Source organism: Natator depressus, chromosome 1, assembly GCF_965152275.1.
Source record: "Natator depressus isolate rNatDep1 chromosome 1, rNatDep2.hap1, whole genome shotgun sequence".
Classification (NCBI taxonomy): Eukaryota; Metazoa; Chordata; order Testudines; family Cheloniidae; genus Natator; species Natator depressus.
Window position 1 is genome coordinate 16,382,172 of NC_134234.1, and position 14,840 is coordinate 16,397,011.

Below are 14,840 nucleotides of genomic sequence, written 5' to 3' on the forward strand. Positions count from 1 at the left end.
ACCTATTTGCTGCTAGCAGTCGCAGGTTGGCTATATGCCAATGTAGGCAATCTCATCATACCATCCCCTCCACAAATGTATCACGCTCAGTCTTGAAGCCAGGTAGGTTTCACTTGACAGAGTTTGGTCGTACGGTTGCAGAGAGAAAGCTTATGGCAAAGGGGGGATGGAAGTTAAAAAATAGAGCAGGCTGGGGAAAATATCATCTAAAGTTTTGCAATATTTTGTTTCTGATTTTTGGGGGGGGGGGCTCAAACTTTAGTTTATATGGAAATTCTCTGACCAACTGGCACTAAAAGTTGGGGAAGAAGGGAGAGAGTTAGGGAAACTTCATTAAGTTTTTTGTCAGCATTTTGTTGTTGTGGACATTTCCCAGCCAGCTCTGTATTAAACATTCTGGCTGAAGGGGAGCAGTTGTGTTTCTTAGCGGGGTTTGAAAAAGGATGGAGAATGAATGATTCGGAGAGAGGCAGGAAGGTTGTTCCAAGTGGCAGGAGCTGTGGGACGAATGCCCTTTCACCAACAGTAGTGAGAAAGCTGTGAGGAGGCCAGTGCTTAGATAAGTGGAAGGAGAGAGGATAGAAATAGACACAGTCCCGAGAATTATCGCATTGTTCTGGGAGGCACGAGTGGTGCCGAATCACAAGGACTGACCGAAAACTCAGAACTCCCCTCTTAGTTATTCCTTCTTTTCACTTTTTTTCTATTCTCTGTCTCTCTTTTTTGCCTTTGCTTCTTGTAGTTTCTCTGTGGCTATGCATCCAGTACTTTTGGCCAGTCACCAGCACCCACTCCAAAGGTAAAATAAATACATGAGTTCCTCTTTGAACGTTCACTTCTCTTTGATAAATACTGTGCTCCTTCTGGTTCACTCCTACCCCTGTGTTGTTTGTGATGGACCTGTCACAGCTGTCCATCTTGTCCGCAGAATCTGCTTAGGCTGAGTTCAGTAGATAGAGGAATATGAGCCCTTGTGTGTATTTGCTAGATTCAACCCAGGAAAGCTGAGGTTCTGCAGAGGACCCAGCGATGATGGAAAGCCAGTTTGGATAAAGTCATAACCAGCCCACACTCTTGGTCTTTAAACCAAAACCTTTTTTGAGGTTTGAATAATTATGGTTAACTTTCATTGAACTCTATAGGCTAGATCTTTGGCTGGCCTAAATCAGTGTAGCTTTGTTGACTTCAGTGGAACTACACTGATTTGCACCAACTGAAGATCTGGGCCAGTTCCATTTTCACACAGCTCAGGCCTTCTGAGTTTCATTTGGGAGAAGAGGGGGGCTGTTTGATTGTATTGGCGGCTCAGTTGGAAGTACCACTATTCTCACGAGCCGGCTTGTTCTAAGGATAGCTCAAACTGACCCCAGAGGATCAGATACCGTAAGTATTAAACTTTTGGGTGCTTATCCAAACTGGAGCTCTTAACCTTTTAGAGGTCCTTCCGAATTAACCTTTAGTCTTCGTTCTCATTCTGATAGCTTTCCAAACCTTCCCTGCTTCTTGTTTGGCTATAGTGTAGCATATAGCATAATAGAGAATAACATTTGTGGTGCTAGAATTGTGGTTGTGTCAGCATTTCCACGACAATCCTCTGATATCAGGAGGGTTATATTAGAGATGGGCCTGACTTGCAAACTTCAGATCCAGATGTGGGTCTGAATTTTAACCTCTCCCAACTCTGCAACAGTCCAGGGTGGCTGAATTTGGAATTCCAGTGTGGGTGCTTATAAACAGAGGCCCTGATTTTAAAAAAAGAAAAAAATTCACATCCAAATTTTGAAACCAAATCTTCTTCCTTTCTGCTCTCCACGTTCCAGGGCATGTGGGTTGTAAAGTGTCATTTGGGCCCATCTCTAGTTTTAGAACTTCGCTACACACCAAACAATCCCTTCGAGGCTGAAACGTGATGGGTTCTAAACACAGGAGAGAACTGATGTGGAAAATGTTTGAGAAATGCAGCTGCCCAGTTTGAGTTTGAGGAAATCAACAGGACAAACAGGTTTTACCAACTTCCTCCATTTTTCTGCTCTCTTCTGGCTCAGAATAACTTGATCTTTTAAAAATAATGAATTAAAATAGTAATTGTTAAGCACTGAGTCAAGCGGTGGAATGGTCATGTAGGAGCATATTTTTAATCTGTGCTGATTTTGATGATCTGTGTAACAGAGATCCTAGGGCGACAATAATACTTAGCACTATTAAGTAGCATTTCAGCATTCTTCGATCTCAAAGCACTTTCAAAGATTGTAAGCTGTTTGGGGCAGTGACCATCTTTTCATTTGATGTCTGTACAGTACCTAACATAATGGGCCCCTGATCCTTGATTGGAACCCCGAAGGACGTCCCACAATATTTTTTTTAATAATAAAGAAGGGGTACGTATCACTGACCCCAAATTTCAAATGGGGAAACTGAGGTACCAAGAAGCAATAGTGAATTATTGAATTCTAGTGAATACAGCACTCAACACTGACTTGGGTGACCTGAGTTCTATTCTGGACTCTGGCACTGACCTGTGTGTAACCTTGAACGAATCACTTTGCCTCTCTGTGACTCGGTTTCTCCTTTCACCCTTTCTCAGTTTGGTCGTTTGGATTGTAAGCTCTTCATGGCAGGGTCTGTCTCTTACCTCACCTAGTACAATGTGCTATGTTAGTACAAATCGTAATAGCGAGCAGTGAAATGACTTGCCCAACACACAAGAGCTCAGTGGCTGAGCTGGGAACAGAACCCAGCTCTCGGCGCTCTGTCCTGTGGGCCTCATTGGTTCACTCACTCACTACTTACAGAGATGTATGTATGTAGCAAAATATATGGTAAGACAGTGGTTTTCAACCTGGAGGTCCGTAGACTATGTCTAAGATTTCCAAAGGTGTCTGCACCTCCCCTTGACATTTTTTAGGGGGGTCCTCAAATGAAAAAAGGTTGAAAACCCCTGCTGTAAGACAATGGTACAGAATTGCTATGATCCCTCAGTGCACATCCCTGTCTTCTTGCATCCTGAAAACCTGGATCCGTCACAAGCTTCAGGAAGCAAGCGAAATAGGTTTTTTTCTGTCACAAGCTCAGTTAGTTACCTCAGCTGCTCAGAGCCATGTAGGTGCTTCCCAATTGAGTGAACTCCTTCCATGCCTGAAATAGACAAATCCTTTCTTAAGGGGAAGATTCCCTAGTCTGGAACCTCAACCTGCCACATGTCTTGCGTTGCTGAGGATGTGTGCGCGTCTCTGCCTTCCCTTCCATTAACGCCAGTGTTCTGCGAGTGCAGATCCTCTTCCTCTTTGAAGAATGTCACTGTTGCCGTGAGGCATTCAGTGTCTGCCCCTGCGTTCCTTGCACACCCCGAACTCCAAGGGAAGTCAGTGAGAGTGAAGCTACTGAAGGACTGTAAGGTTGCACCCACACCCTATGGCTTGGCATTCAGTCACAATGTGCCTCCTTTCACTTGGACCTTTGGTGACATGGGCCTCGTGTCAGCTTAGGACCGGTGCATGTCTTGAACGCTGCAAAGGCAAAAAGCACTGTGTCTGCCAGCGGAATGGGCTAGTAACAGTCCTCGCTGGTGCTAAGGAATGATGCCCAAGTGCTCCAGCCTTGACCACGGAGAGACGCAGGCAGTCAGCACTGGGCGAAAGCCTGTGTCATGTCCCGCCAGCGGGGTCAGTGCTGATTTGTATCCCGCGCGGTGTTACTGCGTACGGCAGCCTGCCGTTTTCTGGCTGTAGAACCCAGGCTGATCTGAGCTGCTGGAAGAACGTGCCTCCAAAGCGTGTATGAACACTGTGCAGAACACATGCCTTCCCGCATCTCCCTTCTGTACCCGTATTTCCCACCTACATCATCTGAGTCCCTTTGGTTTTTTTCAAAGTGGAGAAATTATTTACTTTAGGCCAGCCTAGTTTGAGACCCAAATCAAACTTCTGTCTTAGCTGGCCATTAGGGAGGCCTGCTAGCCTTCTGCTGAGGTACAATATTTATGGCATTGTCCAGAAGCCCCAGTTCCAATTGGGGCACATATAGTGCTGGGTGCTGTACAAACACAAGTAAAAAGATAGTCCCTGCCCCAGAGACTTTTACAGGCTAAAGCTGCAAAAGCTAGGAAGTATATTACAATGAGAGAAGCTATGTGAATGCTGGTCTTTCTCCAAGGGATACCTTCTGACCCATGGAATTTTGCTGCTTTTGGAGCAAAGGAATTTCTTTCTCCCGGTGACACTGACACCGTCGTGGCCTTAACCAGTCTTTCTGGAAGGTTCTTCTACTCCTCTTTTTGACCCCTTAGTTGGAATAAAAGAAAAGGGCCTGATTCTCCTCTCCCTGACACTGGTGTACACAGGAATAACACCATTGAATTGAGTGGAATCACACCAGCATGAGAGGAAAGTCTGGTCCAAAGCCTTGCTTGAGGTTTGGTAGTATAATTTAATTTCTCGCCCGGATCCCTGGCCCTAGTGTTTGTCACACTGCGTTTTTTCAGAGCGATCTGTGTACAGAGGTGAGATGCAACGTGTTGTGTGTGCTAATGGGGACTCTGCAGCCGCTGAGCACTCTATTCTGATTGGTTGAGTCGTGGACTACATAAGCCCTGCCTGTATATAGAGCAGTGGTTCTCAACCTATTTACCATTGTGGGCCACATCCAATACTACCTGAATGGCCCTGAGGATGTCACATGGGCCGCAGCTCTGTGCTGATTGGGCCTCAAGCGGCCTATGGGCTGCAGGTTGAGAATCACTGATATGGCAGCTGGAGCGTTTGGAACCTAAGTTGCTTTCTGGTAGCTTGTGTTAGAACCATCTCCCCAGTCATGCACTGGAAGAGGCACTGAGGCCTGGAGGTGAAACCTGCACTGTGCCCCTCCGCAGGCGTGGGAAGAGATAGGGAGAGGCGGATGCTGAGGAGAAGCTGGGCAGCAATCTAGAGAGGCAGCATCGCCCTCTCCCCATTTTAAAATGTTCCCCATTTTAGGAGGCCTTGGAAGGCTTCTGATGACCTCTCCACCACAGTATGGCCGAACAAGGGCTCCCGGTCAGGCCCAGATCGTTCTGCTGGGAAAGGGGCACATTCACTTCCAAAATGGGAATTTGCTACGCCTGGTTTCTGCCTCTGTGTCTGCTTCTGACCCCTCCAGCAGCCAGCCCGTGGTACTGCACTGGAGGTGGCTACTTACACTGTGGTGCTGTTGATCTAAAGCAGCCCCATCCCATTGCCCTCCTGCTATCCGAGCAGTATTATCGCTGACACAACCTGTCCTCCTCAAACCAGACTCTGCTAACAGGGTATTTATCACCAACTCCACAGCACTCGCAGGGGTCCGGGTCTGTGTCTGTTGATATAAATTACACATGTTAGCAATGTATCCCTGTGTGAAGGTTTGCTGGGATAGCTAATGGCTGCGGCACTAAACTCTCCTGTTCTGGCATTGCTGGGTTTTTCTGGTGTGTGCATGAGCTGGGTTTGAACTGTTCACTTTCCCTTTTGGAATTCTATTATGACTTTCTGTTTTGTTGTTTGGGCTTCATTGTACAATCACCTATGGCCAGAGCTGTGCAAAATTCCTGAGAGTTTTCCTGCTGGGTAAAAGTCTTCACTGTTGATGTCCTCCAGAAAGGTGCTACTTGTATGTTTAGCGCAGTGCCCAGAGACTTTGGTGATGGGCACTTTTAGCAACTGGGAAAAATACATAAAATTTGGCAAATATTGCCAATGATAGTGGGGCCACTTTTTGTCTGCAGCCCCTGCTCATCAGCCAGTAAAGAAAACAAGGCCTTTAGAAAAGGCCTGGCAAAATCCTTTCTTTTGGGGCCTTCCACCTACTCCTCTGGAATCCTCCCAGGACTGATTATCTAGTGATTATCTAGTGGGATGTCCATGTCCCATGGAGTTACAGTCTGATGCCCAACTCATCCGAGTCCACTGGTGTTACCTACATCCTCCATAAGCTTTCTTTAAACATCTAGATAGCTTTTGATGGATAGTTGAACCCCATAGATCTGAATAGGACAAGGGACACACGATTTATTACTCTGCTTTATCAGTCTAATGGATGCACATTGTAGGACGTAACCCAAGCACGGATAATAGAGATTTCTTGATAAAAAGGACTCAGATAAACTAAATTCTGCTGCACTTTCCTGGGGCTTAATCTTACAAGGCTTTCAAGACCTGCTCTGTTCATAGTTTTCACCAGCTAGGGAGAAGTGGCTAGCAGATTGAAATGTAATGTACACTTAGCCAGAGCGCTAAGGCTTGAATGGATTTTTTAAAACCTACCCAGAAAATAGCAATTGAATGGACATCCACAAAATCACCCTAACTCACCCCAGATTAAGTTCTCCCCCCATCAATCCAGTTAATATCCTCTTCCAAACACAAAGAAGATGCTCCCAACATGAATCCATTCAATGGAAGCTAGGGAATAAACAACCCTTGCCAGCATCCCCTGAAAGTCAACAAATGCAAGTTCAAGACTCTTCAGTGAAAATGCCCTGGTGCTATTTAAGGGCTTGATTGTGCCCCTATGGGCCTGAAAATCCAACAGTCAGTAAAGATAATTGGAGTCTTGCATGACACTATTGGCAAATTACAATACCCCTGGCATTGGGTCTGCTGTGCTGCCCGGTGCATCGGATAGGGCAAGAGCCACTTCCTATCTATGTGCCCAGACTCAAGGTCCACATAGCCCACACAGAGTGTAAGGCTGAGACACCTCACTCTCCACTGTGGTCCAAGTCTCTATTCACAGACTTTATAGACGGGTACGTTTTAAGGCCAGGAGGGACCATTAGATCTAATCTGACTTCCTGTATAACACCTTAACAATGCAACAAGCCAGTGCAGATCCTTCTTTGGAGCATCAAGCAGGTCCATGAGAAATAAAAATTGTGCGCTTTTCTTTACTATGAAGCTCCTGGGTTCCTCTGCCCGGAGGTAATTCCAGCACACTCAGGGATTTCCTCTAGTCCTCACTAAGCAAGCATTATGTAAGGCACCTTTGGCTGACTGCATGGTCTCATGCCACATGCACTGTCTGGAACAGGGAGATGGAAATATGCACAATTGGGCCAGATCCTCCACTTGTGTAAATAGAGCTGTGCTGATTTCCACCAGCTGAGGAGCTGGCCCAACTCATAGCAAACTATGAACCTGAAATCCGCATGGGCAAAAACCTCCATGTAGTTTCCAGAAACAGATGATATTTCAGCTCTCCCCTTTGCTTCCTCAGCCAGTAAGTCTGAACGCCATCCCTGCACCACATTTGACACACACACCCCGCCCCTGCTCCAGCTAGAGAGGAGGTTCCCAGTGACTTGGCTAGAGGGGAAAAGCTCTGTTATCTTTTCATTTCCTGAGACAGATTTGTTGTGGTTCCACTCTCTTCCAGGGAGCAGAGACAAGGAAGCGCTCGCCGACACTCAGCAGCCAGTTCAAGCGATCTCTCGAGCTGTTGATGAGAACCCTCAGCGGGTGCCAGCCCTTCTTCGTCCGCTGCATCAAACCTAATGAATATAAGAAGCCCATGGTAAGCGCTGGTTCTTCCTCTTCGCGTGGTGTGTTTTGAGTGTCCTTATAGAGGCAGGTTTCAGAGTAGCAGCCGTGTTATCATACACACTGTAACGAGAGTGATCAGGTAAGGTGAGCTATTATCAACTATTATCAGCAGGAGAGCGAGGGGGGGGGCAGGAAAAAAACCTTTTGTAGTGAAAATCAAGGTGGGCCATTTCCAGCGGGGGGGGGGGGCGGAAATAAACATGGGGAAATAGTTTTACTTTGTGTAATGACCCATCCACTCCCAGTGTTTATTCAAGCCTAAATTAATTGTATCCAGTTTGCAAATTAATTCCAATTCAGCAGTCTCTCGCTGGAGTCTGTTTCTGAAGTTTTTTTGTTGAAGAATTGCCAATTTTAGGTCTGTAATCGAGTGACCAGAGAGATTGAAGTGTTCTCCGACTGGTTTTTGAACATTATAATTCTTGAGCTCTGATTTGTGTCCATTTATTCTTTTATGTAGAGACTGTCCAGTTTGGCCAATGTATATGGCAGAGGGGCATTGCTGGCACATGATGGCATATATCACATTGGTAGACGTGCAGGTGAACGAGCCTCTGATAGTGTGGCTGATGTGATTAGGCCCTAGGATGGTGTCCCCTGAATAGATATGTGGATACAGTTGGCAACGGGCTTTGTTGCAAGGATAGGTTCCTGAGTTAGTGGTTCTGTTGTGTCGTGTGTGGTTGCTGGTGAGTATTTACTTCAGGTTGGGGGGCTGTCTGTAAGCAAGGACTGGCCTGTCTCCCAAGATCTGTGAGAGTGATGGGTTTCAGGATAGGATGTAGATCCTTGATGATGCGTTGGAAAGGTTCTAGTTGGGGGCTGAAGGTGATGGCTAGTGGCGTTCTGTTATTTTCTTTGTTGGGCCTGTCCTGTAGTAGGTAACTTCTGGGTACTCTTCTGGCTCTGTCAATCTGTTTCTTCACTTCAGCAGGTGGGTATTGTAGTTGTAAGAACGCTTGATAGAGATCTTGTAGGTGTTTGTCTCTGTCTGAAGGGACACCATCATAGGGCCTAATCACATCAGCCACACTATCAGAGGCTCGTTCACCTGCGCATCTACCAATGTGATATATGCCATCATGTGCCAGCAATGCCCCTCTGCCATGTACATTGGCCAAACTGGACAGTCTCTACGTAAAAGAATAAATGGACACAAATCAGACGTCAAGAATTATAACATTCAAAAACCAGTCGGAGAACACTTCAATCTCTTTGGTCACTCGATTACAGACCTAAAAGTGGCAATTCTTCAACAAAAAAAAACTTCAAAAACAGACTCCAACGAGAGACTGCTGAATTAGAATTAATTTGCAAACTGGATACAATTAACTTAGGCTTGAATAAAGACTGGGAGTGGATGGGTCATTACACAAAGTAAAACTATTTCCCCATGTTTATTCCCCCCCCCACCCCCCGTTCCTCAGAAGTTCTTGTCAACTGCTGGAAATGGTCCACCTTGATTATCACTACAAAAGATTCCTCCTTCCCTCCCCCCCCCCGGCTCTCCTGCTGGTAATAGCTCACCTTACCTGATCACTCTTGTTACAGTGTGTATGGTAACACCCATTGTTTCATGTTCTCTGTGCATATAAATCTCCCCACTGTATTTTCCCCTGAATTCATCCAATGAAGTGAGCTGTCTCACAAAAGTTTATGCTCAAATAAATTTGTTAGTCTCTAAGGTGCCACAAGTACTCCTTTTCTTCTTATAGAGGCAGCGTTTACATGTGGACACAATACAGTAAAGCCCTGGACCCATTGAAGTTGATGGTAAAACTCCCATCGAGGTCCATCTGTCTGTCTAGAAACCTGACCTGCACTCCTTACTCATGCTTGGAACCCCATTGATGTCAATTGAAGAAGGGTTTGCAGGATCGGGTCCTTTCTTTGTAAAGCATCTTCTACAGACTGTCCCCCAAAATGTTTTACAAAGTGAGGGCCTCATCCCGGCACCCTTAGAGACCCATGCTGGAGCCTCTTCCCTTTATGAAAAGCCCTATAGATTTCCATAGAGAATGGTGGTCTTATAGAATGTTTGAATGAAGCTGTAGAATTCAGGAGCAGGGCTGCAATTCTCCGTTCAGTTCTATGGGAGGGTTTAAAAATTCTGCAGAAATCATCTCCTTCTGTAGGTTTTTAGGTTGATTGCTTTCGAATCCTATTTGATTTCAATAGAACCTTCGTAGTTTCACCCCTGTTAGAGCAAAATCTAAGAAGGTTCTATAGAAATTATATAGGATTCTAAAGCAATCAACCTAATAACCTACAGAAGGAGATCATTTCTATAGACATTTTTCATGTGAGTCAGGCTTGCTGGATTGTGTCCCTAAATGCAGTTAAAAGAACAGATGTTAGAGATATTGAGAGGCACAGGTGACAGGTTAGCAATGTTTTCAGCTGCAATTTCCAAGAAGATGCAGAGATGAGCTGGAGAGGCCTGTTCCAGTTTTAATGTTTTCAATCTAATGAACATATAACAGCCCATTAATCCATCACCTTTGGCAGGCAGTGAGAAGTGCATTTTCACCGAGCCGATTGACCTAGCAGCTGAAAGTCAAAGGAAATAATTACTCAGCCATTGAAAATTACTAATACATAGTAAAACGATGATCTGTTTATTTGGGTTTGTTATGACTATTTAAAATTCATTAGTACTTTGGGGACAAATTGCAGTCACCAGATGAAAGGGAAGATAACACTTATACATATCCCCCAATAAAGTAAACTCTTTAGGGTCTGATCCTGCATTCTTTGCACACTCATAGTTCCCACCTAAGTCCCTTGGGTGTGCAAGGACCATGAAGCATTGAGCTCCTCATGCTGTGTGCTGAGCATCCCCAATTCCACACTTTGCAGGGTTGGACCCTAACTTTACTAAAAATCTCTATTGGTCACTAATCATTGCTTATAATACTTGAAAAGAGGTTCTCTTACTTATTCCTAGTTTGCTGTGTGTTATGGTTTGTCTGTGACTGGTGTCTTTGTAAGTTATGTATACACTGAGCAAAATTATGCTGTCTGTTACATCTCTGTCCAGATTTAGTAGCTATGGGCAGAATTTAACTCTGAATGTTACCAGGGCAAAATGGCACAGAAATTCTAAAATCATAAACTTCAGTTTGGTAATTTTATCTATATATTTGCAGTGAACATATATGTGTGGATCTGTTGTTTGGCAAAACAAATATGGTCAGACAAATATTTTGATGGCTCTCTATGAGCAGTTTGTTCTGTCCCGGGGTTTGTTTAGTGGGAGAATGGGAGAGACCGAAATTTAAAAATATATGTAAGTGCACTTAATTGCATGTTAACCTCAAAACATAATACTAGTGTTTGTTTATCAGCAGAGAGGAGCCCAAATCAAAACCACGTCACTGCAGAACTTGGAGTGTGTTGAAAATTACAACCTGGATCCAGATGCAATTTTAGCAAATTGTTCCAAAACCCCAGTTTTGAACTCCCCTGAGTTTTAGAATGATCTGGGTTTGGAATTTTGCATCTATTTAACCACTCTGTAAGGACCAGTTCTTGCAGCCCCCAAATCAGTTGTGCCTACTCACACCAGTAGCCACAGGGGTGTCAGTGAAACTATTCATGAGTGTGCGGATTGCAAGATTAATCCAAAAGAGACCCACAAATTGGACAGTTAATGCTAAGCTCTGCGCTGCAGCTTTGTAAGATGTATAATGTGGTTTTATGCTAAAATGGGAATGTTTATTTTCTGAATGAGTTTAAAAATACAGAACCGAAAAACAGATCATGGAACCTAGGGCTGTGCAGAAAGGTTGTGAAAGAAAAACATTTTCTGTGAGTTAATTTTCTGTCCCAGGATATAAAGGAAAGTGTGCTGATAATGATAGGAAATGGGATAGCAGGAAGTGAAAGGCCACCGGAAAGCCCTGGTCATTTGTTATTTTACATCAGGAGTCAGCAACCTTTCAGAAGAGTTCAGAGTAACAGCCGTGTTAGTCTGTATTCGCAAAAAGAAAAGGAGTACTTGTGGCACCTTAGAGACTAACCAATTTATTTGAGCATAAGCTTTCGTGAGCTACAGCTCACTTCATCGGATGCATACTGTGGAAAGTGTAGAAGATCTTTTTATACACACAAAGCATGAAAAAATACCTCCCCCCACCCCACTCTCCTGCTGGTAATAGCTTATCTAAAGTGATCACTCTCCTTACAATGTGTATGATAATCAAGTAAGGCCCAACTTGATTATCATACACATTGTAAGGAGAGTGATCACTTTAGATAAGCTATTACCAGCAGGAGAGTGGGGTGGGGGGAGGTATTTTTTCATGCTTTGTGTGTATAGGCCCAACTTGATTATCATACACATTGTAAGGAGAGTGATCACTTTAGATAAGCTATTACCAGCAGGAGAGTGGGGTGGGGGGAGGTATTTTTTCATGCTTTGTGTGTATAGGCCCAACTTGATTATCATACACATTGTAAGGAGAGTGATCACTTTAGATAAGCTATTACCAGCAGGAGAGTGGGGTGGGGGGAGGTATTTTTTCATGCTTTGTGTGTATAAAAAGATCTTCTACACTTTCCACAGTATGCATCCGATGAAGTGAGCTGTAGCTCACGAAAGCTCATGCTCAAATAAATTGGTTAGTCTCTAAGGTGCCACAAGTACTCCTTTTCTTTCAGAAGTGGTGCACCAAGTCTTCATTTATTCACTCTAATTTAAGGTTTGCGTGCCAGTAATACATTTTAATGTTTTTAGAAGGTCTCTTTCTAGAAGTCTTTAATATATAACTAAACTATTGTTGTATGTAAAGTAAATAAGGTTTTTTAAAATGTTTAAGAAGCTTCATTTAAAATTAAATTAAAATGCAGAGCCCCCCAGACCGGTGGCCAGGACCCGGGCAGTGTGAGTGCCACTGAAAATCAGCTCACCTGCCACCTTTGGCACGCGTGCCATAGGTTGCCTACCCCTGTTTTACATGATTTTCAAACTTTTGTCCGTAACTTTTTTGAATGTTTTGCTTCCCCGTGAAACTTACTTTGGAAAATGACTTTGTTTTCACCCAGGTGTGTCTGAGTGTATTCTCTTGCTCCCGAATGGTTGTTTCTGAATAGTTGTGTGGTGTTGTAAGTAGTGTGAAAGAAACAAATGTGATTAATGAACAGATTGTGGGAGGAAAGAAAAGAATATCCATAAATTGGCAGCAGGCTCTGTAACGTAGGAGCTCACTTAATGCCCAATTCAGGAAGATATGTAAGCACATGCATAACTTTCAGCATGTGAGTAGCCCCATCAACTTCAAGAGGACTGTTTGTGAGCTCAGTTACACACACACACGTAAGTACTTTCCTGAATCAGGGTGTAACAGGGTGGTCTGCCCCTTTAAGATCCTGGGGCCAGCCAGCCTTGTTCAGTTAGCAGACCCAGCTAGGCAGGGGTCAGGTGATGCCTGTAAAGTTCTGAGAGAGCTCAGTTCTGGGGATTTGCAGGAGGGAGGTTTGCTCCTGGGTCTGGAGCAGAGAAAGGGGTACAGAGTGAGAGGCCTCCGGGCCCTTGCAACTTGCATTGGTCAGGGGAATGGCCTTGTTTTTCGTTACTTTGGGAGTTTATTTCAATTAATAAACTATGCCCTGGGGGAAGGGCCCGAAAGCATCTCTGGCGTAGTGTTAGTACTGCTGGAACTGGGGAGACAGGCCAGCAGCCCTGCCCCGGGCTTGATCCTAAGACTGCTGGAGTCAGTGGGAATCTTTCTGTTGACTCCACGGGGCTCTGAGTCAAGTGCAAGGGCCAGATTCTGCCACCCTTTGTTCACAACGAGTTGCCCCTGAATCTGCAAGCAGCTGATGGTTACTGCTCGGTATTAGCAAGGGTGGCAGAATCTGGCCCTTTATGAAGAGGAATTATTATTAAGGGCACTCCTTGCAGGCTCTCCAACAGCAGAAGGTTTGAGACATGGGCCGCTCTGTAATCTAAAACTCCTGCTTTGTTAATTAGGGAAGGATTTTCTTCCCTTTTGGCTTCCTGAATGACAGGGCCAAATTGCCACAAGAGAATGGTATCAAGGCTGCTACTGCGGCCTCAGGGCTCCCACCCATCCGCTCCATGAGGAGAAATGACCAGATAGTACCCCAAGCTCCCTCTGCATCTCTCCTGTCCCCAATCCAGGAGGCCCACCTCGAGCAGTGCTAGCACATAGTAGCGAGGTGGGGAGTGGGCTGAGACCAAGCCTGCTTGTGTTACAGTCACTTCATCTTTACCCTGAGCCCCCGACTTGGCTTTCACCCACCTGTTGCACCTTATACTAAGACTGTAAGTTCTTTGGGGCCAGGATATTTGTACAGCACCTAGCACAATGGGGCCCTGATCTGCCTGGGGCCTCTGAGCACTACTGGAATACTTGAATAATAATGACTAACCTCCACATGATCCCTCACAGAGCACAGCTCTGAGGTGCTCAGGGTATAGAGACTTGTGCAGGGTCCCAGCAGCATCCTGCCCCCCTCCTCTCCAGCAGGCCTGAACTGGTCCCAGTAAGTCAGACCCCCCCACACACATGGAACAGGGGGCAGGATTTGCCCCTCCAAGTACGAGGTGTGTGTCTGTGATGTCCTGAGAGAGCTGGTTGGGAAGGTCCCTGTAGTGAGTTTCCCCTTCTCAGCTCATTATTAAGGGTTTTTGTGCTTCCTTTATTTGACATTTGAAGCTGAACACTTGTGTAGGGCTGGTAACACTGAGCTGGGGCAACGTGCTGTTGGGGATTGAGCTGGGGAACTAGGATTCCTGGGTCCTGTTCTCATCTTTTGTGCTGATTCACTGAGCCAACAGCAGACAGGTTGTTAACATCTCTATACTTTGGTTTATCTGCTTGTACCTTGCCCGATGCGGTCATCATTGATTATTGTGTTTCAGTGCTCAGCGAGAGAGAAGGCGCCTTGGTGTGTGGAGAGGTTTTATCAGATGCCCTTTGGGAGGGCTGCATTACACAGGTTGGCCAGTCCATTTTGAAACTATCAACCACATTAAATCAGAACTGTGCTGTCGCTGAGCCAGGCCAGGCACAGCCACACGGCAGAAGCACTCCTGAGTTCGCTCCTTCTCCGGATCTCCCAGTGCGTTTTTGCCCTGACCTATGTCTGTCTGTCAGAGTTTAAGCTCTTCAGGGCAGGTACTTTCTTCTTCTCCCTGAGTGGAAGGATGGCTTAGTGGTTTGGTAGATTTCAGAGTAGCAGCTGTGTGAGTCTGTATCCGCAAAAAGAAAAGGAGGTCTTGTGGCACCTTAGGGACTAGCAAATTTATCTGAGCATAAG

The 14,840-nt window shown here is 45.2% G+C and overlaps 1 protein-coding gene across 1 annotated transcript in view; it reads left to right on the forward strand.

Annotated features, from left to right (window-relative positions):
- MYO7A (myosin VIIA) overlaps positions 1–14,840 on the forward strand; it is a 183,785-nt gene that overhangs the window by 111,053 nt on the left and 57,892 nt on the right. Inside the window, exons 17-18 of the mRNA XM_074955335.1 lie at positions 743–799; positions 7,387–7,524. Of these exons, the coding sequence (XP_074811436.1) occupies positions 743–799; positions 7,387–7,524 (195 nt within the window). The remainder of the gene's footprint in view (positions 1–742; positions 800–7,386; positions 7,525–14,840) is intronic.